This window comes from Psittacula echo (genome assembly GCF_963264785.1).
Source record: "Psittacula echo genome assembly, chromosome: 2".
In the NCBI taxonomy this organism is placed as follows: domain Eukaryota; kingdom Metazoa; phylum Chordata; class Aves; order Psittaciformes; family Psittacidae; genus Psittacula; species Psittacula echo.
In genome coordinates, this window is record NC_137737.1 from 109,927,647 (window position 1) to 109,950,380 (window position 22,734).

General features: G+C 38.7%; 1 protein-coding gene across 2 annotated transcripts; it reads left to right on the forward strand.

Moving 5' to 3' along the window:
- Positions 1 to 1,467: 1,467 nt before the first annotated feature.
- Positions 1,468 to 20,083, forward strand: METTL4 (methyltransferase 4, N6-adenosine). 2 transcript variants are annotated; one of them, XM_080610858.1, is made up of 9 exons: positions 1,468 to 1,570; positions 2,195 to 2,703; positions 3,429 to 3,491; positions 5,929 to 6,295; positions 8,951 to 9,020; positions 10,852 to 11,026; positions 11,237 to 11,343; positions 11,973 to 12,061; positions 18,917 to 20,083. In XM_080610858.1, the coding sequence occupies exons 2-9, from the start codon at positions 2,278 to 2,280 to the stop codon at positions 19,060 to 19,062; spliced, it is 1,443 nt and encodes a 480-aa protein (XP_080466984.1). In that variant the 5' UTR covers positions 1,468 to 1,570; positions 2,195 to 2,277; the 3' UTR covers positions 19,063 to 20,083. The 2 variants fall into 2 exon arrangements, with proteins under 2 accessions (XP_080466984.1, XP_080466983.1); XM_080610857.1 differs by having other exon boundaries at positions 1,513 to 1,709.
- Positions 20,084 to 22,734: the final 2,651 nt, after the last annotated feature.

The following is a 22,734-nucleotide window of genomic DNA, read 5'->3' on the forward strand; positions in this document are numbered from 1 at the left end:
AGCAAAACAAACAAGTAGAACTGTACTTTGGACCAACCAGTGTTGACAGTTTAAAAAAATAATAGGTTCTCCTAAAAAAATATAAATTAACACACACACACACACACACAAAGTGTTTATCTCTCTCCAGAATTGGATAGCGGCAGCCACAGCCTTTTAAACTAACTGTTTTATTGATAAAAGTGCCAGTGCTGGTTGAAAGCCTACTGTTTTTGCCTTTACTCATCTGTAGTAACTTCTAACCTACAAGTTCCAAAAGCAAAACGGCTTAAGAAGTTTTTCAGTCTAATCAGCTGGGAAGAAAGTCCAGTTAAAATGACTACTGTTCCTAACATTTCAGCCATTCATCTATTCCTTAGGCCCTAATTCTGAGCCTGCTTACTGATTTTGCAAAATGATCTCACAATATCATAGCACAATGACTAGAAAGCCTATTCTGAAATAGCATTACAGAATCATAGAATGGGTTGGGCTGGAAAGGACCTTAAGATAATCCAGTTCCAACCCCCCTACCATAGACAGGGACACCTCCCAGTAGAGCAGGTTGCTCAAGGCCCTGTCCAACCTGGCCTTGAACACTGCCAGGGATGGAGCATTATGGTTATCTTCAGACTACACACACAAAGTAGAAATCAAACTGCAAGCATTGAACTCTCCCCACAGTGGCATCAAGTGGAATTTTGAGGTAAATAGAATTAATTTTGAAAAAAAATGCCAACTTTTGTCCTCTACAGTGTATCTATTTTGGTATGGGCTCAAGTGACTGAATTATAAGTAATCAAAAAAAAAAACCCCCTTAATTACAAACATTACCAGAACACATTATCAATATAAATTGTGTTTACACAATCACATTTCTAATTCCGCTTCTAGTTCTCAATCCATGACAGAAGTTTAGCTTAGGCCCACTTCACAGGGTGGCTTACCCACGACCTCATACAAGAATCTACATTCTCCCATTCCTTTACCAGCGATGCAAAGCAGACAGAGTAAATTGGAATGAACATACCAAATGGCTGGTGGTTTAACAGCAGTTTGCTAGTCCACACGTCAGCACAAAAAAGGAAGGAGAACGGCAGAACTGGGCACAACTGCTTCCGCTTGCATTAACAGCGCGTTTAATCCGTATCAAAGGCAAACAGAGAAGCAAGCGGCGTTTACACGCCAACACCCCGACACTCGCCGCAGCCGGGACCAGCCCCTCAAAGCCCCGGCTTTCCCCCAGTGCGCGGCGCGGGCGCGGCCCCGAGCCTATTATCCTCGGTGAGGAAGGCCCACACCACAGAAAACCCAATCCCTGCAGCTCGACCGTTACCGCGAACGGCTCCTAAGTTTAAACCGTCCCCTCAATTTCAAATGCACCCGCCAACGACGTCACGTAGTGCGCCGCAGGAGACGTCATATCGAAGCGACGAAGCAGGGTGACGGGTGACCAGCCACTGGGAGTGTTTTGTCACTTCCGTTTGACTGGCCTCTCACTTGCAAACCACCGGATTCCCCCGGAAACTCTTAGGGTGAAAGAGCGTGCTCGCACAAGATGGCGGCGCTCAGGTGTGGCGGAACAGTGAAGGTAGGCGGTTGAGGTGCTGCTGTGCGATGATGAGGCCTGGCGTTTTTCTCCCTGTACAGTGAGGGGCAAGAGTGGAAGGCAGTCCCCTTTCTACTCACCGCCGTAACGAGCCTTCAGCAGCTTCATCAACCCTGCGGCGGTAAGGAGGGTACTGCGCCGTCAGGCTGCTCGTCTTGCCGAGCCGCGGTGAGATGTGGCAGCGGGGAGGGGGTTCCGGCAAAACCGAGCTCCCAGTCCCCGTGTACGCGCCGGTACCGGCACTGTGGCCCGGCCTCTGCCGCTCTGGGGCGGCGGCTGTCCCCGGGCTTGTGCAGCTCAGGGCGCTGCCATGTGAAATCCTGGTCTGTGGAGCTGCTGTGTCATAGTGCTGTTTTCTAACTTGTTAAAGAGAGTCATCTTAAAGTTCATTATGCTGTGTGAAGTCATAGGGACTTTTTTAAGGACTTGTTAAGTATAAGAATGTGGAATAAAGATAGAACAGAAGAGACAATTAGGAAACCAGCTGAAGGTAGAAGTTCCTACACCATGTGCTGAGTGCGCATGGAAATGCCTGTCAGTAGATAAGTGCTGCTTTATTAGACAATGGTAATTCTGAAAAGTGAACTCTGTAAAAACTTCCCACAGGAGGAGTTTGCACCAGGAAGCATGTGTGGTTGCCAGCTACAGTTTCAGGGAGTTGATTTTTCTTCTTGAAAACGGGAGCTGTGATGTCCGTGGTACATCGGCTGACGGCGGGATGGCTTGTGGATCATCTATCTTTCATCAACCAGTGTGGCTATGAGATCTGTGACTCCTTTGCATACCCTGATGGTGTCACTTTCAATACTTCTGTCATATCTACTAGAGATTGTCATCTTACTTCTACCTTTGCTGCCACTTCCTCAAGTGATGGTTCTATTTCTGGTCCTGGAGATGTGATAGAAACAGAAGGTAAACCAGCAAAAACAAGATACATATTCCGGGAGGAATTCTTTGATGTTTCTAAGCCCCATATAGCTGCAGCTCCTGAGGAGCAGCTGTGGCAGGGATGCCCTGAGGCGAGTCTCACAGAACTAAAGGCCAGCAGCAACAGAGGGGAACACCAACCAGAAACCACGAGTGGTGTCACAGATTCTGTTGCCAGTGCTAGGAAGGTATGTTCTCCATAATACAGTAAGCTACAGTAACCCCTTGGTAAATAACATACCACTAACACTGTCTTGCACACTTCAGTTTCCTGAGATTATGTAGGAGATAAGGAACTTTTCCACCATAGATTTCAAGATGTATGGAAAAACATATCTCACAAGCACTCACAAAGGTATTCTTGTGTCCCTTATGTCAGTAATATGCATCCTTTGATGCAGAAGCAGTGTGTTGCTCACAAAATATTCTAATGTTGGCTGTGGTAAGGCACTTGAGCTTAAACTGTGGTAGCTGTCAAGATTGTGCAGATTAACAAGAAGGGAATGACAGTATGAATTTACTGTAAGTATGTAGATTGCTGAGTACTGTTCCTTATGGGCAAAAAAGTGTGGCAGGTCTAAACCAACAAGTATAATCCTGAAGATGTAACTAATTTTCTCCTGTTACTGGTAAGCTGCACTTGAAGCCCTTACCCAAAGGAGGTATGAACGTGAACTGTGCATGTGCCTAGGTATGTTCAGATCCCAGTGCCATGAGTAACATAACACAGCTTTAAGCTTGTGTACCTTGAGAATGCCTGCAGCAGATGAGGTATTTTGAGATCATATTTTTGTTTATTGGAGTTGTGATAGAAAACAATGTAATTCTTCTGCCTGTAATTAATTTATATTTGATTTTTTTTTTCCTTTCATTGTGGAGGAATATTTTTTTTCATTGTTTGCTCTTTGTGCAGAAACGTAAAAGGAAATGTATATTGAACCAAGGTGAACTGGATGCTTTACAATACCATGCAAAGGTAAGTCTGAACTGAAGTATAATTTGCAAATACATGACATCTGATTTTGGGCGTATACAGAGTGCAACATGTGGTTGCAAACAAGTTCTGTTCTTGTAGCTTATTTCACTAAGGGTAAGGTCAACTCGCTAGTCCTTAAATGAATAAGGGCTTACAAAAACTGTGTTCAGTGTAGACATATGTGAAACGAAATAGACATTAAGCTGCGGCTAAGACAGTTCAGAGAGCTGGAATCTGCATTCACAAAATATCTTTTACTGTTATAGCAGGGGGATTTGAACTAGGTGATCTTAAGGCCCTTTCCAACCCTACCTATTCTATGATATGATAGTGATAAGTTGTATAGTAGTTGAACAGGAAGTGGCTGATTTGAAATAAACAGCTTAGTGTGTTTGAAGACTGATGCACCTTTAGTGTATCAGGACAGTGTGCTGAAGTTATTCAAAGTTTCTCTGACCAAATGTACTCCTAGATGTCTCATTCTGCTAATGAGAAAGAATTTTCTTCCCTTCTGCCTCTCTTGCCACCCCCCCAGCATTTTACATTTTAATACTAAAGTATCATGAATGAATTAGAATTCAGGTCTCTATTTAGGCTTATGTCTGTGATGTACTGGTGAAGTTACAACTGAATTAAACTGAGGTGTGTTAGTAAATCCTGGAAGTGTAATCTTTAGGTGATGCTTGATGCATTCTTGCTGCTTTCTGAAATAGTGTGAACTTCCTTTGTCACAAAGGTGTTAGCCATATTGGGCCTCGTGTTTAATTCTGTTCCTCTTGGAGTATATTAAAATGACTAAATTTTTCTTCTTTTACATGGCAAAAGTTTTATAGTGAACATGTACTGTTTGCTATAGTACAGTGTAGAGATCCTGTAGTTGTGAATAGCCATGCATGTGCAGGAATTGCCTTGAAGGAGCAAACTTTGAAGTTCAACATCAAAAGCAGGTTTATGAGTATGAAAATCTTTAAGCTAAAATAAAGTCATTCAACAGTAGGAATAAGCAAACAATGAAGACAAGTTTGATGACTTGGAGGCCTGTGTACCTTCAAATGATTTTTAGTAAATATGCAAAGAAGACACTGTTTTGAAAAATCTGTGGTCTCAGTTAGCCTCTGATACTATTCTCAGATTAGAATGTGTTGTTTTTTACTGTACTTGTGTTAAAGGTTGTAGCTCTGCAAGTCAATTCAGATTATTTTGGCACTGACTCATATCTTCAGAATCATTTGGAAAAAAAAAAAAAAAAGCACAAATTTGTGTCTGACATTGTAAGTAGGCATTGAATCCATTTATGAATTACAGTCACAGTCAACATAGGAAACAGTAGAAAAGATGTTAAATTCCTTCAGCAGCCATTTGTGAAAACTACTGTTTGATAGTTAAGAGGCTTTGTCCCTCTGTGAATTAATATAAATGTAAAAGAAAAGCTATCTGCGTTAATTCAGCTGTACAACTTGTAGCATTTATAAATAGACATTTATTTTGTTAAGGCAGAATGAACTTTTACTGTCACAAACCTAGGTACTAAAAAGCTACTGCTTTGTCCCGTCAGATATGTAGATGGTAGTGCTATTAAAGAAATAATTAAAATTTCCTCACCATTAATTTGGGTATTGTAATAAAGAGTATTTTATAAAAGTGTCTTGTGAAGCTGAGGATTCCATAATAAGGAGCTTTAGAAACCATAAGTATTTGTACCTGGGACTGTTGCTCTTCTTAGTGAACAGTAATGCCTCATTGATAATTACAACTCATAAAGGCTCAATGACTTGGGGATAAACTAGGTCTCTAAGGGAAGGTGCTGGAAAGGGAAGGTGCTGAAGTGAATGAGACTGTTTATAGATCCAGTAATTTTATTGTTCTGGACTCACTGGCAGATTATTTGAGAGGTATGTTACTTAGAAAATTTGCAAAAACCAAATTATAATAATTCAATTTGCTGATTGTACTTCTGTGTTACTTTTAAAATGCATAAATTGTTGTTTTTCAAAGTGAATTAAAATGTGAAAAAATACTGACTTTTTGATCCCAACATACCTCTCAAAAATGTGTTTATGAGCGTGGTAACTTCAAATTAAATGAGAATTTTAACTTGCTTCACATAGTTGTGTTGAAAGTTATATGGTTTTTTTTTTTTTTTGAACAATAATACTCCTCCTCTGTTGTCTGTGAAATATTTTATTCTGTAGTATCTCACTCTTTCTTTCTCCAGACTTCTAATTATTGTAACTTTGTTAAAACAACCCTCAAACCAACAGCAAAAGTTAGCATGGACTTATTATCATTACTGTTGTAGCTTTTGAGATCTCAGTATTTGGCAAAGATCCTTCTCCCACTCTGCAGATTGGAAATGTTTTGATTTCTGTCACATTCTCTGATCAAGTAGATACTTGAAAGATAATTTATTTTCCCTTCTTTCTTTATGGCCATACAGGTCAGGAAGCTCATTTGGGAAGGCACATTGCGTTTAGTCCAAGAAGGACTCAAAAGTGGTTTTCTCCACCGCACTATTGCAGAACCCAGTTGCAGAAAGAATGCTGTTCCTGGACACATTGGCTGTGGTTTGGCTGAATTATGTGAAATGGCAAAGCAGCTTCCAGCTGTGAATGAAAGTGACCATCAAGCTGTACATGTGCTAGATGATGAAATCTCCATTCCAGAGCAGGACCTGCTGTCATGTGTTACAGAAAACAGCTCAAGCTATGCAAAGATAGTTGAGCTAATGGGGCAGAAGTACTTAGTGCCACCAAAAAGCAGTTTCCTTTTGTCTGACATTTCATGTTTACAGCCTCTGCTGAACTGTAAGTATCTTTAGGCATTAGAATTTACCACTTCCATACTGCCTGAGAAGGGCAGTTAGTGTTAAGATGGCTAATGACTCAATGAACAAATTGTAACATACAGCATCATACTGATAGGAAATGCTGCTGCCAGCTTTCAAAGTGGTTTGTGCCAATAGGTTAGGTTTTTCAAAGGAATCTTAAGTGGCTAGAAGCCTATGTCATGAGAGGATTGTCTATCTCCAGGAGCCTCCTTTAAAAAATCTCAGCCAAATTACAACAGTTTTAGCATGCTCTGAGCCACTGTCAGTACAGAAGTCATGTAGATGCATTAAATTGACTAGCTGTGCTGCTGGGTCCCTATCCCCAGGGTGAGGCTTTAATAGATAAATTTAATAGATAAATGCATGCTGCTGCTGTGGTGGGTCTTTGGTTTTAGCTAGATTAGACCATGGGAGAGGGATGAGACTGTGCACCTTAAAGCAAGGGTTCCCTTACAGATTCATCCTGATCAGCAGCAGGGGCTATTTAGATTTAGAATCATGGAATCATAGAATAGTTAGTGTTGGAAAGGACCATAAGGTTGTCTAGTTCCAACCCCCGTGCCTTGGACAGAGGCACCTCACACTATACCATGTCACCTGATATGGAGAAAACTCCAGGAACAAACTTGCCAACAAAGTTTTCAAGTTGACAAGCAGGTACTCTTTATTGTGGTGCTGGGAGACACGGGGGGATAGCTCCTCCTAACGTGTGTCCCGGTATTGCTACACAAGCCATCCTTACATAGTCCGTGGGCATACATACATATTCATGAGGCTACGTATGGATTACATTGTTTTCCAGAAAGTTCGCCGCATTCGCACAAAATTGTGGTGGTGGTCTCTGAGGGTTGTTTACTTCTTCCAACAGTCTTCATCACTTCTGGCAGCCTTTGAAGCACACGCAGTAGATGCTTATACCAGCTTAATTGGTTCGCTAACACCAGAGACATAACAATCCACCTGTCCTTCTACTTATCAGTTAGTTTAACTGCAGCCCATCCTGGACACCTGCCATTCCCAGATACTCCTTATCCTTGCGTCCTGTTCTTCTAGCCTGTTTTTCTTACATTCATTTTGTACTAAGGTCATAGGGCCTAAAACTATGTCAACTATAACGGTTTATCTTGTACAAGAATTCTCTGTATGTTCTCTAGCTGTACTCTACTTTTTTCTTTTTCCGTGTATCTGGCACCTCAGTAATTTTCCATTGCTACTGTTACAAAGCCATCAAACTTAACATTACTTAAAACTGATTTTAAAGGTTTATATATTCCGTTTTGTAATTTTGTGCTCCCCCTTGTCTCACACCCAAATTGATTTGCATGAACTGATTGTGAAACCAGCCTCAGTGTCCCCCAGAGAAGACAACAGTTTGAGAGGCTGCTGCATCCAGCTGGACCATGAGTAGCCAACATGGGTTGACTTCTTTGCTGCTACATTTCACAGCTGAGAATATAGGTGTAAGCCAAAATCAGTGACAAGGAAATGGGATTTTAGAATTAGAAACTCCTTTGTAAAAGTAAATCCAGAGGTATCCAAGCTAGTATCCCCAGCCTTAATGGGCAGTGCAGAAAGCCTTAAGCTGATAACATGCAGCAGTCTTCACTGTACATCAGCATTCCATTTAGCTTTCGGTTTGGCCTTTATTATTATTATTAGCAGCTAAGCTTCATCAGACTGTCTCATAGGAAAGATCTTACCTGTGAGCAAGACCAGGCGATTACTGCTCTACCTTCTAATGCCATGACTTTAGATTTTTTATTTTTTGAGGAAATCTGCTGTCCATTTTAATTAATATTTTTCTTCTTCTTTTTCACCTGCCAGAAGAGAACTATTTCTGATCAGTGCACTGTCAAGATGGCGTCTCCAATGTTAATAAAGGGTTAAGATGTAGAAGCATATTTATTGGGCGTTAAATAAAAAGCTATTGTTCTTACTGGCTATTAAATAATTAGTATCAGACTCAATGAAGGAACAAATACGTTCTGTGGATAAAATAAAATTGAAGAGTCCCTTTCTTTCTTGGATGTGTGCTGTATCTTCTATTCTCCAACTAAAGTAAACACAGCTTCTCCCATGAAAACTCGCTCAGTTCTCTTCCTCTTGTCCATTAATTTCCATTTCATACAGTGGGTCTAGCTCTCTGTCTCTCTTGATCTCCAGCGATGCAAAACACAGTTTTCCGGAGCTGGTTTGAAGCTCTACGTGACCTAGTTGGCCTGTTGAAAGATCAAACAGGACAGGAATCTTGCGTTCAGGAATGCAACCTTTCTCTCAGCTGGGTGCCTTATTACGTATCTTCTGTAAGGAAACTGAGAAATTTTAATCTTTGAGACTTGCACTCTCAGAATGAAAACTGATAGAAGAGTTCCCAAGATGCTCCAGATTTCTTGGGGGGGATCTGACACAGATTACATAAACATCCTTTCCCTGGGTAATCAGCCGAAACATTTCCAAAGTATATGATTATCTGAATTAAAACAAGAATGCTAGAAGCCTTTTAACTTCTTATTTGGAAAGATCAGAAGAAACTTGCAGTTTTGCTGCATATCAGTTTTAACTGGTAGATCTATTTTAAAACTAGATTACTGTCTCTTTTTTTTAATTTTTTTATTTTTATTTTACTTTCCAGACAAGAAAAAATATGATGTAATCGTAATTGATCCACCATGGGAGAACAAGTCTGTTAAAAGGAGCAGCAGGTAAATTTTATAGTAAAACTTTGTCAGCTTACAAAGGGTGATTAACATTTTAATATACTGATGCAATCTGAGACCGATATAACTGTGAGACTATAGCTTAAGCTAGCAAATATTTTGGAGCATGCCTACCCTCAAGTCTATGAAGCATCTCAGGGACTTCACTGAAATCGCTTGGATACTTTGCATTCAAAGTATTTGCAAGGGTAGATGTTAAATTACCTAACTGGTGAGAGAATGTTAGCCCCTGAGATTTACAAGGAAAGTCTGGGTCCACTGTTTTCTAATGCCCAGATCATGCAGATTGATCATGCAGATCATTTGAAAATAATAGGGTTGCTTCAGTGGGCATAAAGCTAGGGAAATGTGTGAGTATTTCCGGGACTGAGGTCTTATTTAGAAGTCTTACTTTTTTTTTTTTTTTTTTAATTTAAGTTGTAGTTTGAGCTTCAGTGTGATGGGTAGAAGAAAGTGATAATGCAGCAGTAAAATCCTCAAGTGCGGTGGGAACTTTCTGAGTACTGCAGTTTATGAAGTCATTAACTTAAAATTTTTATGGCCTTCCTTTTCTACTGAGTAACATCAGGCTTATGCCAGTGGAGCTCTCTTGATTGCCATAGAATTGTATCCGTGGGAAAGAAGGGCAGGCAAGAAATACAGCCTTACAACTTTCTAGAATAATGTCTACTGTAGCTTTTGAAGCTTGTTATGAAGACATAATTTGAAGATGCAGAGACCGATTAGTAGGTTTACTTGGAAAGCCCTATAGAAACCTCCAGAAACTTAGAGTTAAACTCATTCAAGTGTTTTTCTTAACTATGTAAGTTACTCAGAGGAAAATTGTAGTTATTCACAAGCATGAATTAGCCAGCAAGACTCTGGCAAAAGCTGTAAAGAGCTATCGCTGCTGTTAGCTACCTTGTTGACAGCTAATCTTTGTTTTGCATTTCGCATTTGTTGTGAATATTGTTATCTCTGGGCAGTCTAATTGTTCTGGATTTTATCCTTGTTACCTGTTTCTTGCTGTTGTTCTCACTGTTCCATTGTATAGGGATCCGGGGTACCCAGACAATGGGTGTTGATTCCAGTAGGCAGTGTGCCCGTGTTTTTGATACTTCAACATGTAGGTTCCACGAATTGTAACATCACTAATAGTGTAGAATAGCATCATGAGGAAAGTGGTAGAGCAAGAAAGGATCTGGATAGCACACTGATGTAGCATATAGTTAGCTCAAAAATGTGCAGAATTGTTCTGAATTACCTAGGCAACTTTTATCATTAATGGTAGCTTAGAAATAATGAGTAATTTCTGCACATAATTGGAGAAGTGATTACTCTTTCTGACCTTTTAACTTGCCAGTCAGATTAGTGTTGCCCTTGCACTTGTAAATGACTCACATGTCATTTTCGTTCAAAAGAGAAATTATTATGGAAAGTGAGTAATGTTACATTGACTAAAGAGCTACTTTTCACTAAATATCATTTGTTCTGGTGTAAAGATGAGAGTATTGAATTACATACGATATTTCTTAAATGTGGGTTTTTAGGTATCTTCAGAGTCACAACTTGTAATACTTTATTTTGGGGAATAGTAGAAGAATGTGGCTAAAAGTTCTGCTCAGTAAAACATAAATATATACACTAATTATTTTGTATCAGAATCCCAGTATCAGATTTGGCCTCTGGGTGTCAGTCTTGATCCATTTTATGATGCGTTGTCAGAAGATGATTCTTGAAATGACTTGGCTGTGTAATTTCTTTATCCATTTGTGTTGCTTTACAGTTTTTGTATTTGGTATATGCTAACTTGTTTTCTCACTGTATTGGTACACAGATACAGCTACTTGTCTTCATGTCAAATCAAGCAGATTCCTGTACCAGCTCTAGCTGCTCCAAATTGTCTCGTAGTCACATGGGTGACTAATAGACAGAAGCACTTACATTTTGTTAAGGATGAACTTTATCCTCATTGGTCTGTGAAAACAGTTGCTGAGTGGCACTGGGTAAAAGTAAGTTCTCAATTTGTTTTGTTGCTTTCTTGGAGACTGAGAGGGCTTGCACTGTGACACTTTATATTATGATTTGTCTGTTTACTTCCACGTGCTTTTATATTTGAGAAGTATGGTATCATCAGTATCTTCCTTATGATCAAAGAAAAATATCTCAAAGAAATGGATACAAAAATCTTTCACTGTCTATTTTTAATTCCTTTGTGACAGATTACCGGAGCTGGAGAATTTGTATTTCCTTTGGATTCTTTACACAAAAAGCCCTATGAAGTTCTTGTACTGGGGAGAGTTCAAGGAGATGTAAAAGAAACCTTAAGGTATGCCAGGATATTTATGGTAAATGTGTTTTTTGAGGCTGCTAGGATTTTCTTAATACGTATATCTGTCTGTCTGTCTGTCTATCTATCTCACTTGTTCATAATACAATGTAATGTCCCAAAATCTTCTTTGGCATCATCTTTGTGGAACTAAAAATAGCATTATTACTTTTGGGATAAGATAGGGATTTAGTAATATTGAAGGATGGAAACTTTTTGTTCCTTACATCAGTCTGTGTTGGAGAGTTGGCTGAGATAAGAGCCTTGTGGACAGGGCTTCCTTTGCTGACAGGTTCTCTTGGACTGTGAGTCCTTGGTGTAAGCTGATGCCATTTTGGAGATGCTGATGTTTTTCTACACATGAAAACACACAGAACTACATTGTTTATTCTCAGTGTCTTTGCTGGCTTTTTGTTAACCGTGTTTTGAATAAAGCCTCAGTGATTTCATAAACTGTCCTAAACATATATTATGGCAGAGCAACATTTAATTTCCCTTAGACTTATCTGAAGTTTGACTGTGAATTCTGTGAAGAAACATCTGTGTCTTAGCTCCCATCTGAAGCTGGAGCATCGCATTCAGTGATACTCATTCTCATACTTCTTTTCTTGTTCTGATTTATACAACAGGAAATCTGAAGATGCACTCCCAGTTCCAGAACAGAAGTTAATAGTCAGCATACCCTGCAGCCTGCATTCACATAAACCCCCTCTTACTGGTACGTTTTGTTTTGTAATGTTTCTCTAGAGCATTGGGTTTGGATGCCTGAAATGATGTACCTAGAATGAGGTACCTTTTTATATAAAGTGCCTTAATTTCCAATATGCCAAGTAATGCTCAACAGGACTTGTGGTTCCTCAACATTTCTAAAAATGTTCAGGCACCTAAGTCTTGGTCTCTAAAGATGAATATGAAAAGTAAAACTTGAGACGTTGTGTGGATATTTTGGGTAGACATGCAAAAAAAAAAGCATTTTAAAATATTTTTTTTAAATGCTGCAGGAACAGTTTATAGGTTATGTGTGGAGTTATGCCATATAACCTAAAGCACGTTGGGGAGGGATGGACACAATGACTTTGGGTATACGTAAATAGGATATCTTCTACTTAGTTAATAAAGCAGAAATCTCTTTCTTTATTATGTCATCCTGAAAGAAAAATTTTTATTTCTGCACGAGTTGCTTTTACCCCTGCAGTACAGTTGTGCCTTTAAATCCAAAATCTTAATTATTTAAAAGCTGTTAACAATATATGACAAATAAGGCATGCCCTGCTTATTTCTGAAGAGCTGTATTTAATTTACTGAAATTGATGCAGTGATTTCAGCCAGTTAGTGTGGGTGTGAATTCAACATTTCAGAGTTTAGTTCAAAGAATTTGAAGTTTTCTGTGTGATATGTTACCTTTTGCACATTTTTCTGGAACTCTCTGACTAATTTCATCAATAGCAATAGTGCTTCTTCCGTCACCATAGGATATTAAATATCTCTCTCAAAAATGGTTCTGTTCTTCCCTAAGAAGAGAACTCAGGATGAATCTGCAGATATTCCAGGTGCACATAGTGCTATGTAATCACATCAGAAAATGCTGGTAGAACAACTGCATAATTCTGCTGATAGGACAAGCATCACAGTTTGCTTCACTGACATGCTTTCCTTTTTCTGTTCTCAAGGAATAGAACAGCTTCAATTAGGAAGCTGATCTCGACAGTTGTTACGTGTTTGGGAAGGCTCTAAAATTTGTATTTTGGGCTTGTGTTTATTAAATTAACATGCGTATGTACCTGTTCAAACTAGCAGAAGACATACTTTGGTTAGATAAAATAATAAAAGGCAATTCTAGGAGGATCTTTTTGCAGTTCTGAAGTTACATCTTTAAGCATTAGGGCTTATAACAGGAAGTATCTTTGTTGATTTAAGGTAATGAATGGTTGGGTAGTGATTTGTGAGGCAGCCACCGACGGCTTCTTCAGAAAACTAATGCTTAGCAGCACTCTTGGACATAAACAGGAAGCTTGTAAGGTATCCAGGGGTGCAAAACAGCAGCTTGTATGTATTTTAGAGAATTCTAGCACCAGAACAGAACAATTCTCTTATAGGGCAGAATCTAGAAACCATATTGGGAGTATCCTTTATAAATTATCATCCTTAATGGGTTTTGAAAGAAATTGTCTGCTAATTTGTTTGTCTTCAGCCTTTACTTGAATGCTGAGATTTGATACCATTATGCAGTATTTATGTTTCTATTTGAAAAAATGAATTTGCTGTTGAGCAATATCAAGGTTTTTACAAGTGTTTTATAAAGCCCACATGTATTTTACAGTTTTGGCAGCTCCATTCAGAACATGGTTATGGAATGAAAAGGTAGACTATAAGGCAGAAACTAATCGCTGATGCTTTGACTTCAACGTTGCAACAGGGTAATGCTTTCAGGATCCGGCAGTATTCTCAAGTGGCCAGTAGAGAGCAGCTGAGCTACGTGCTAGAGTGGTTCAGAAGCAATTTGAACAGAAGCAGAGATTTGGCAGTGGGGGAGAGGGACACTTGATGAGTCACACACATTCTTTATGCTTTGTTTAAGTAGTAACAAAGCCAAAAAAATTAGTATTTACTGATGCTGTCTGGCACTTTATTTCTTATTACTACTCTAAAGGTTGCATGTTGGTACATATGTAGCCACTCATGACTGATTATAACAGTCTATCTCTCTGGAGGAAGAGAAAGATGTAAATTAAAGTAAGCCATCAAAAAGAGATGCTTGGGTTCCTACAGTGCGTTTAACCATGAAATTGTGACTGTAGGGATTTTTGGTGATACATGTGCTGAGTTCAGTGCTTAGGGCTTTAATATGTCATTGTAAATGTACTTAAGCTTCCCTATGCAAATGTGTTAAAATGAAATTTTATTACTCCTGGTTTTGATTCAAATAACAGCAGGTTTTCTTTCTAATTCAGTGCAATGTTACTCACAGAAGATACAAAAATTATTCTGTTACACAGATGATGTGAAGTAATGTAAAGCTTCAAACACCTTTTTTCTTTTTCCTGTTTTATAGATTCTTCTTATTATAGCTATTTTTTCTCCAGTTTTTAAGCATGTAGGCTTATTGTTAGAAACTAATGCTGTTATATAGATATATGCCTAAAATTGGAATTAATTCTCGGCTATGTTCTAGCCACCTTGCGTATCTCAAGCACAAGAGTGCAATGGGAAATCTTGGGAACTCCTTCCTGCTATAGCAACCCTGGCTTGTAAGGCCATATTATAAAAGTGCTCTTGGAAGCAAAACTAAGTCAATGCTTTTTGTTTGCTCATGTACCTTGTGAGTCCTTACTGTTAGACTACAGTTGATAGATGCATCAACATCTAGCTTTAAATTGAAGCTCAGGAAAGATGCTGAGATGTATAACCATTTTTGTGCTGAGTTTCAGATCTTTTTCTGGTCCTGCTCATGGTTTAGACATGGTTTAGACTCTGGTTCTGTCATGGATTAGACAAACTGAGCAATAAAGACCTATACATTGCGAACTCTTTTGAAGGCTTACTGTGAAATCATATCAGTCATGTGCTTTGTGCTTTGCATGACTCACAAATCAGACAGTGGAAAGCTGACAGTTGTTTTCACTTCATGTATGCAATTTGCCATGAAGAACTTGCTATCTAGGTAATTGAAAGATAGGGGAAAACTGTTGCTTGTTTCAGAGATGTTTAAAAAAGCAGCATGCATCTTCAGTGCATATTTAGGATTATGAGCAGGCAGGTATGGCAAGTATCCTGCCTTGACCTCCAGATTGTGCTTCAGAAGGAAGTGGGTTTTCTGGAAGACCAGTGTTATTATATCTACCAATCAGCTTTGAGGTAGCTTCATGTGTCCGATGGCATTAGATCCCCAGTATAGCTGCCTGAGTTGCTGTCATAGGGTTTATGACACCTACAAGTGATATGAAATAATCTATTTATTGTCTATTTAAGCTGTTTATTGTCAGTGATATCTGTAAGTGGATAGAATTAATTGTGTGGATGGCTTTTTAAAAATCTATTCCTATGGTAGAGGAATTTTAGTATTTCATCTTTCTACTGATGTAGATCCTCTAACCTGTTTTCAGGGGAAAAAACTCCACAGTTTGCTTAAGGGCTGCAAGTCAGATACATGACAAGCCTAACAAAGAAGCTGTGATTTGTATCTTGAATGCTGACTTTTCCTATCTTAAGGAAACCAACGTAATGAGATTTTATTCCAACCAAATACAGCCACATTATTGTCCTCTTGATATGGTAATTTCCACTGCAATGCAAGTTACTGCCTGATGTGATTATGTAAATACCTACAACCTAGCAATGAAAAATCATACTGTAATGTAATCTTGCTTTATATGTAATGTCTGTTTTTAAAAAAGACTTAAAAAAGACCCTGTCTCTGGCAGCAGGAGAGAGGGGGAGATTCTTGGGACTTCTTTTTAAATTCTATGACCAAATTGATAGACAGATTGTCACAAGCTTCCTGCTTCTGCTGCACTGACCCATTTATTGGCTACCTCTTTTTTCCTTTATGGCGAACCAAACTTTGAGGTTGGTTAAATCTCTTAAGTGTGCTTTTAAAATTTGTTCTCTTAGACATGGAAGTCTTTAGTGCTTAGTAAAACTACTTTTGATTACTGGACTTAGTGCTGTGATGATATTTTTAATTATACATTTTAAGAACAAGTGTCAACATTAGTAATGTGCTCTTAATGAAATTATGTCACCTAATTGCTTCTTTTACTTAGAAGCCTATGTAAAAAATAAAATTATTCAATTTTGGTTTTGTATGGAGTGGGAAAAAGGTCATATAAAGCTGGACCGCAGTAAGCTCTGCAAGACTTTATGCGCATTAGGGTAAAAAAAAGATATTCTACAGATGTCAGGATCTGCAAACAGAGCTTATTGAAAGCTTTGGAGCTTTGATTTGCACAGTCTCTCCCTTCTCTTATGTGGAAAAAGTGCAACCTCTTACAATATGGGCTTTCTTAAATAATCAAGAAAATAAATTTTTGGAATACCTTTGTTAGTCACAGAATCATAGAATGGTTGGAGATGGAAGGAACCTTTACAGGTCATTCAGTCCAACCCCCCTGCAGTGAGCAGGGACATCTTCAACTAGATCAGGGTGCTCAGAACCCCATCCAACCTGCAAACACTTGCAGGGATGAGGCAGCCATAACTTCTCTGGGCAACCTGTTTCTTATTCCTTCTATCTAACCTAAATCTCCTGACTTTCAGCTTAAAGCCATTCTCCCATGTCCTATCACTACATGTCATAGTAAAAAAATGTAGCTTTCTTGTAGGCCCCCTTCAGGTACTGGAATGCTGCTCTAAGGTGTCCCCGGAGCCTTCTCTTCTCCAGGCTGAACAATTCTCTCAACCTGTCTTCATAGTGGAGGTTCTGATCATCTTTGTGGCCTTCCTCTGGACTTGCTCTAAGAGGTCCACATCCTTCTGTCCTCTTTTAGTTTAAACCCGTTACCCCTTGTCCTATCACAACAGGCCCTACAAGGAAGTCTCTCCCCATCTTTCTTATGAGCCCCCTTTAAACATTGAAAGGCTTCAGTAAGTTCTTCCTGAAGCCTTCTCCAGGTTAAACAACCCCAACTCTCTCAGCCTGTCTTCATAGGAGAGGTGCTCCAGCCCTCTGATCATGTTGGCGGGAAAGTGTACGCAAGAAATCCTTAACTAAACAGAGCATGGAAAAAGAACAATAAATTTTACCCCTTTTTTTTTTTTTAGATATATGGTGGTTTTGCAAAATGGTATAAAAGCAGCTACTCATAAGTAGTGCCTAATTAGATGAACTCCTGTGACACCAATGTTCAGTGCAGCAAGTTTTCTGTCAAAATGTAGATTTTTCTCTAAGTTTCCTGGACTCTTCTCTGCAAATGTTAGATTTGTTTAAACATTTTAGCTTGCCTCGAAAAGCGGCAGGTTTTTAGAATAAGATTCCTGTTGGTAGTAGTATTTTTTAGAATAAAAGCTGCCTTAATGGTAACCCATCTGACACATTCGTTTGACATTTGTTGAAGATTGGGGGAAGGAGACTAGACGCATGTGCCATGCCAAAATACAGGAAGGTCCAGAAACATCCATTAAAAAATACATAAAAAAAAAAAAAAAAAAAAAAAAAAGCTTTGAATGGATTGAAGTCTTGGAAGAGATAGCCATGTAGGTAGAGAATGCATCTGGGGTTGGCTAGAAAGTAAAGTGGATGCTCGTGTTTCTGCAACAGGAGCAGTCCTTGACAAGATCAGCTTGGGTTTTGCACAAGGGGTCTGTGACTCACAGATTTGATACAAAAAGTCAGAGCTTGAAATGCACCAAAAGAAAAAAAAAAGCATTCCTTCTTATACTTTGATGTATGCTGATTGGATGTGGTTTTGCTTTCTGCAATGATCATATCTGAAGAGACTGAGTCAAGCAACATAATGTTGGATTTATGAACCATGTTTTTAAGCTGTGGAAATTCAGAAACCACTGAGAGATCTGATAAATGACCAAGAGACCCTTTGGAATAGAATATGTTTTCATTTAGTTTTTCTTCTTTTGTCCTCAGGAACAAAAATAAGAACTTAACATGTAAATTTTAGTAGAGTTATGTTTTTTAGTCTTTCTGCCCTCTCTGTGTTGGGTGTTCCTTATACCTTTGCTTTTCTCAGGCATATTTTTATGCATAATATCTTTGTAGATACTAGGTTTCCTGAAACCTAGTTCAAAATTTGTTTGACTCAGCCACGAACCTAAATGGCTCTTTATGACATATAACATGTTTAACAATAAGCTGTTTGCAATAATACTTTTTGGGCAAAATGCAGGATCTTTTTCTGTCAGTCCAAGAATAGTAGTTATAATCAGTGACACGATGACAGGCATCTGGATTACTTGGATTTAAGCAGTAAAAATGCCCAGCTGTAGAAGAAATTTAGAATTTATGTTACTGAATAAAAGAACACAGTTATATAAATATTTCTTCAATTGCCAGGCTGGTGTTGGGGAAAAAGAAATCCCTGCATTTTTATAGTCCTTTTATTGCTATTCTTATTTAACTGGTGTTTCTTCAGTTGTCATTAAAAACAAAAAACCCCTGTTTCTATCCCCTTTAAGATGTGGAGGAAAAGGGTGATCTTAATTAAGGAAAGATTTTATTTATTTATTTATTTTTATAAACATTGCCCCTGTGTTGTAGGAGCAAAGTGAGTCTTTAGGAGGTGTTTTGTTGATATTAGTGAAAAATTCAGAACTCATCAATGTAGAGGCTGAAATAAATCCTCATTCCCTTTCCCTAAATGAAAGCAAATAAATCAAGTCTATTGAAGGCCTTGACAGTGTTGTTCAGAATCTCAAGGGCACTTACTTAAAATTACTTTCTCACTATAAATAGTCTAGCTGCTTGATGAAACCCCTGAAATTAATTTGGTGTCTCTTCCTTTTGTAATAAACCACTCAGTTTTTCATCCACTAACTGCACAGAGAAGTTTTTATTTGTTTGCTGTTGTTATTTGTACCTTTGTCACTGTTGTTGTCTTCTTTTGTTTCTTATCTTGCACAGGGGTTCTGGCAGAGTTTCTCAAACCAGATGTGGAATGCTTGGAGTTGTTTGCTCGCAACCTACAACCTGGCTGGACCAGTTGGGGAAACGAGGTTTTGAAGTTTCAGCACATTGATTATTTCACTGTTCTGCAGAATGAAAACTGAGTTGGGTCTTGTAGCTTTGTTCTGAAATTCCACGCCTTCTCAGGAGGCTCCCAAACTTGCCTCTGTTAGTGATGGTGAACTCAGAAGGTAACAGAAATAAAACCAATTGCACTTCGGTTAAAATTCTTGAAGTGATAGGGTATCTGTTAATTGGTATCTCCATTTGTATGAGCTGGTCCTTTATTTTAATTATCTTGAGATATTTAAACACTGATGTTAGAGTGTAAGGCCATCCCTGTTTTTTTCAAACCTTAAGAAAGGAAAGATATTTTGAGGTGTTCTTACTGCAGCTATCAAATCTAAACATCATAAGCGCTACAGTGTTGCGCCTGTGTTATTTTTAAAGAATGATGTATTATTTTTAAACATTGGCAATAGAAGTTCTGAATTACATAATGCTTCCTTAAAGAAGATTGTTTTTCGCAGAACAGCTTATTTGAAACAAATAAGTGAAGGGCTGTATCCTACATGTTTGTCTACCTCAGAGAAATAAAAGGAGCAGTGCTTGTGTTAATTGGCAAATGAATTGTTGATTGACCATATTCTATGTAAAATTACACTTTTAAAACAGTCAGCAATTCTGTCTTTCTGTATATGGTGCTATTTCTTTGAACACTTTGTAAATGGTTAGTCTCAAGATCTTACAAATTCTGCCTGTGAAGCTGTTAGGTTGACCTGAAACTTTAAAAGATTGTAAGTATCTTAAAAATTCTCTTTCCTTATGTGACTCTTCATTAAGTCACTTATTCTGCCACTTACTCATTTGCAGCAGTAGAGGCAGAGCTGCTGGACAAACTGATTTTCCTGATGGAAGCTCCTGAGTTCTGACTGCTTATAATGGGGAACAAAATGCATTGCGTACTTTCTTTACATTCATTTCCCTTTAGGTAGCCTGAGCTGTGAAGGTTTTAAATCTTTAAATGTTAGGAGACTTTCTTTTTTTTTTTTTTTTGTATATAATTTTGTAAAAAAAAAAAAAAAAAAATTAAAAAAAAAATAAAAACAAAACCTATCAGTGTTATATTTGCAGACCAGTTTCTATCCTACTGTTCAATTTCTTGTTCGGGAGTTAAGAAGAAAAATGTCCTTTTTTTTTTTCCTCTCTCTCTTTTTTTTTTCTTTTTTCTTTTTTTTACGGTTAAACGTATACTCAAAATCAGTAAATAATGTAACAGTGAAAGTTATTATCAGGCCGGACACTTGCTGCATGTTTTTATTCAGCCTGTATTTTAAACTGTCATGACGTAAGTGATCTTACCTAGAATTGTAAGGGATAAGAAGTGAAAGGTGGCAAGGGTGTTGGAAGTAGATCATCTTAAACGTCCTTTCTAGCCCTAACCTTTCCATGATTCTGTGAGGGTTTTTTATTTGCTTTCATTTTTACAAGATTCTCACTCCCTGGAGCTTCTGTGTTCCCAGCCAGAATTCTGCCAAGATCATCCTCCCAAGGTGGTCTCAATACTAAACGACTGCAGAAGACTCAAGTATGGAATACATTGTAACTGCTGCACATATCAAGTTTTCTCTTTGTACTTTAGAAACCACACAAGAAATTGTGATGCCTGTTCCACATCCACTGCTATGAGTGGCTCTGGATTATCTCTTAATTGCAAAAATGGAAAGGTATGAACAGTCGTAGAGTTCAGGGAACCACCTTTCTCCTCTGAGCTAAGCAGCAGAACCCTTCTAAAGGAATGACCTTCTTCAAGCTGTTTAAGGATTGATGCACTGTTTAATCTGTCTTTTCTGTGGGACCTGTTTGCAAGTCAAGGCCTTCTAGCGCTCCATCTTCTGACCTGCTGTGCTGAGAAACTGAGCAGCTAATTTCAGTAGGTAGTTCCAGGCCCCGAGTATGGCTTATATGTAGAGGGCATGTGCATGCAGGTTATAAGCTTCTCAGTCTGGAAATGAAAAGTTGAAGATTGACGTCTAAATAATACTTGATCATAGAATCATAGAATAGTTAGGGTTGGAAAGGACCTTAAGATCATCTAGTTCCAACCACCCTGCCATGGGCAGGGACACCCCACACTAAACCATGCCACCCAAGGCCTCATCCAACCTGGCCTTGAACACTGCCAGGGATAGAGCATTCACCACCTCCCTGGGCAACCCATTCCAGTGCCTCACCACCCTAACAGTAAAGAACTTCTTCCTTATATCCAATCTAAACCTCCCCTGTTTAAGTTTTAACCCGTTACCACTTGTCCTGTCACTGCAGTCCCTGATGAAGAGTCCATCCCCAGCATCCTTGTAGGCCCCCTTCAGATACTGGAAGGCTGCTAGGAGGTCTCCACGCAGCCTTCTCTTCTCCAGGCTGAACAGCCCCAACTTTCTCAGCCTGTCTCCATACGGGAGGTGCTCCAGTCCCCTGATCATCCTCATGGCCCTCCTCTGGACTTGTCCCAACAGTTCCATGTCCTTTTTATGTTGAGGACACCAGAACTGCACACAATACTCCAAGTGAGGTCTCACGAGAGCAGAGTAGAGGGGCAGGATGACCTCCTTCGACCTGCTGGTCACGCTCCTCTTGATGCAGCCCAGGATACGGTTGGCTTTCTGGGCTGTGAGCGCACACTGCCAGCTCCTGTCATTCATGGTTACAAATTGGGCTTTGGACAGCTGTTTGCTCAGCTACTTTTCCAGCACTATGGCTATGAAGAAAACCTTGTGAATATCGTGGAAGTAGTATTCTACATCTGCAGCCAACCAACCTGAAACTGCTGAATTTTCTCAGGAGGAGGTTCAGTATATCTCAGTTCATTGCCAACTCAGAAGTCTCATGGTGCTATTAGCAGTTGGTAATTTCATGGTCATCCTTTAAACATAATTATTGGTCTTTTAGGCTTAATTCAAAATTTAAATAGCCTCTTTTCTAGCTATCCAAAATCCCAGCTGTCCCCAGCCAGCCATCAGATCTTTCAGTGTCAGTCAGATGATTCCTCTAAAGCAGAATTTGAAGCATATTGAAAAACCAGTGATAAGGGAAGCTAGCTAATGTAAAAGGACAGTTTAAGATCTGGTTTCCTTTTATAAAAGAATATTATCTATATCAGTTGTTCTGTATTTTGTGGTGGAAAGATGTGTCAAGCCTTGTATAAAAAAACCACAACCTCCTCTGAAGAGTACAAACTTGGTAAGAAATTAAAAGAACAAGAGAGAAGATAAGGATGAGGAATACAGTATAGTAATGAGATGTTGAGGTATGAACATGGTGAGTAGCAGCCCTAGGTATTATGCACATATCAGATGTTCCTAAGAAATGGTATTTTTTTGTCTCTTTCTACTTTTCTATTTTGATATGTTAAAATACACACATTCCAAGGAAAAAAAATAGGTGAAGCCTATGTTAGTAAAATATTTTACCAATGACCTTGACAAAAGAAGTTTTTTTCAGTTCTAAATTCTTTTTCTGGCACTTTGGTGAAATGAGAACTGTGATCTTCAGAAAATACTTTATTTGGTACATCTGCCGTTCTTTTAGCAGGACAATGTTAAAAATCTGCGTCTGGGTGTTCTCTGCTACTTTAGGCCTTTTAAAATTATGGCTGATTGCAAAAAGATTTCAGTTCATAAAGCAGTAAGAAGTAATTCTAAGCTGCTTCTATATGTAGAGTACATCAAGTGTCATAATCAAACTTACTTTTATGAAGCTTCAGGTTTGAGTATGAT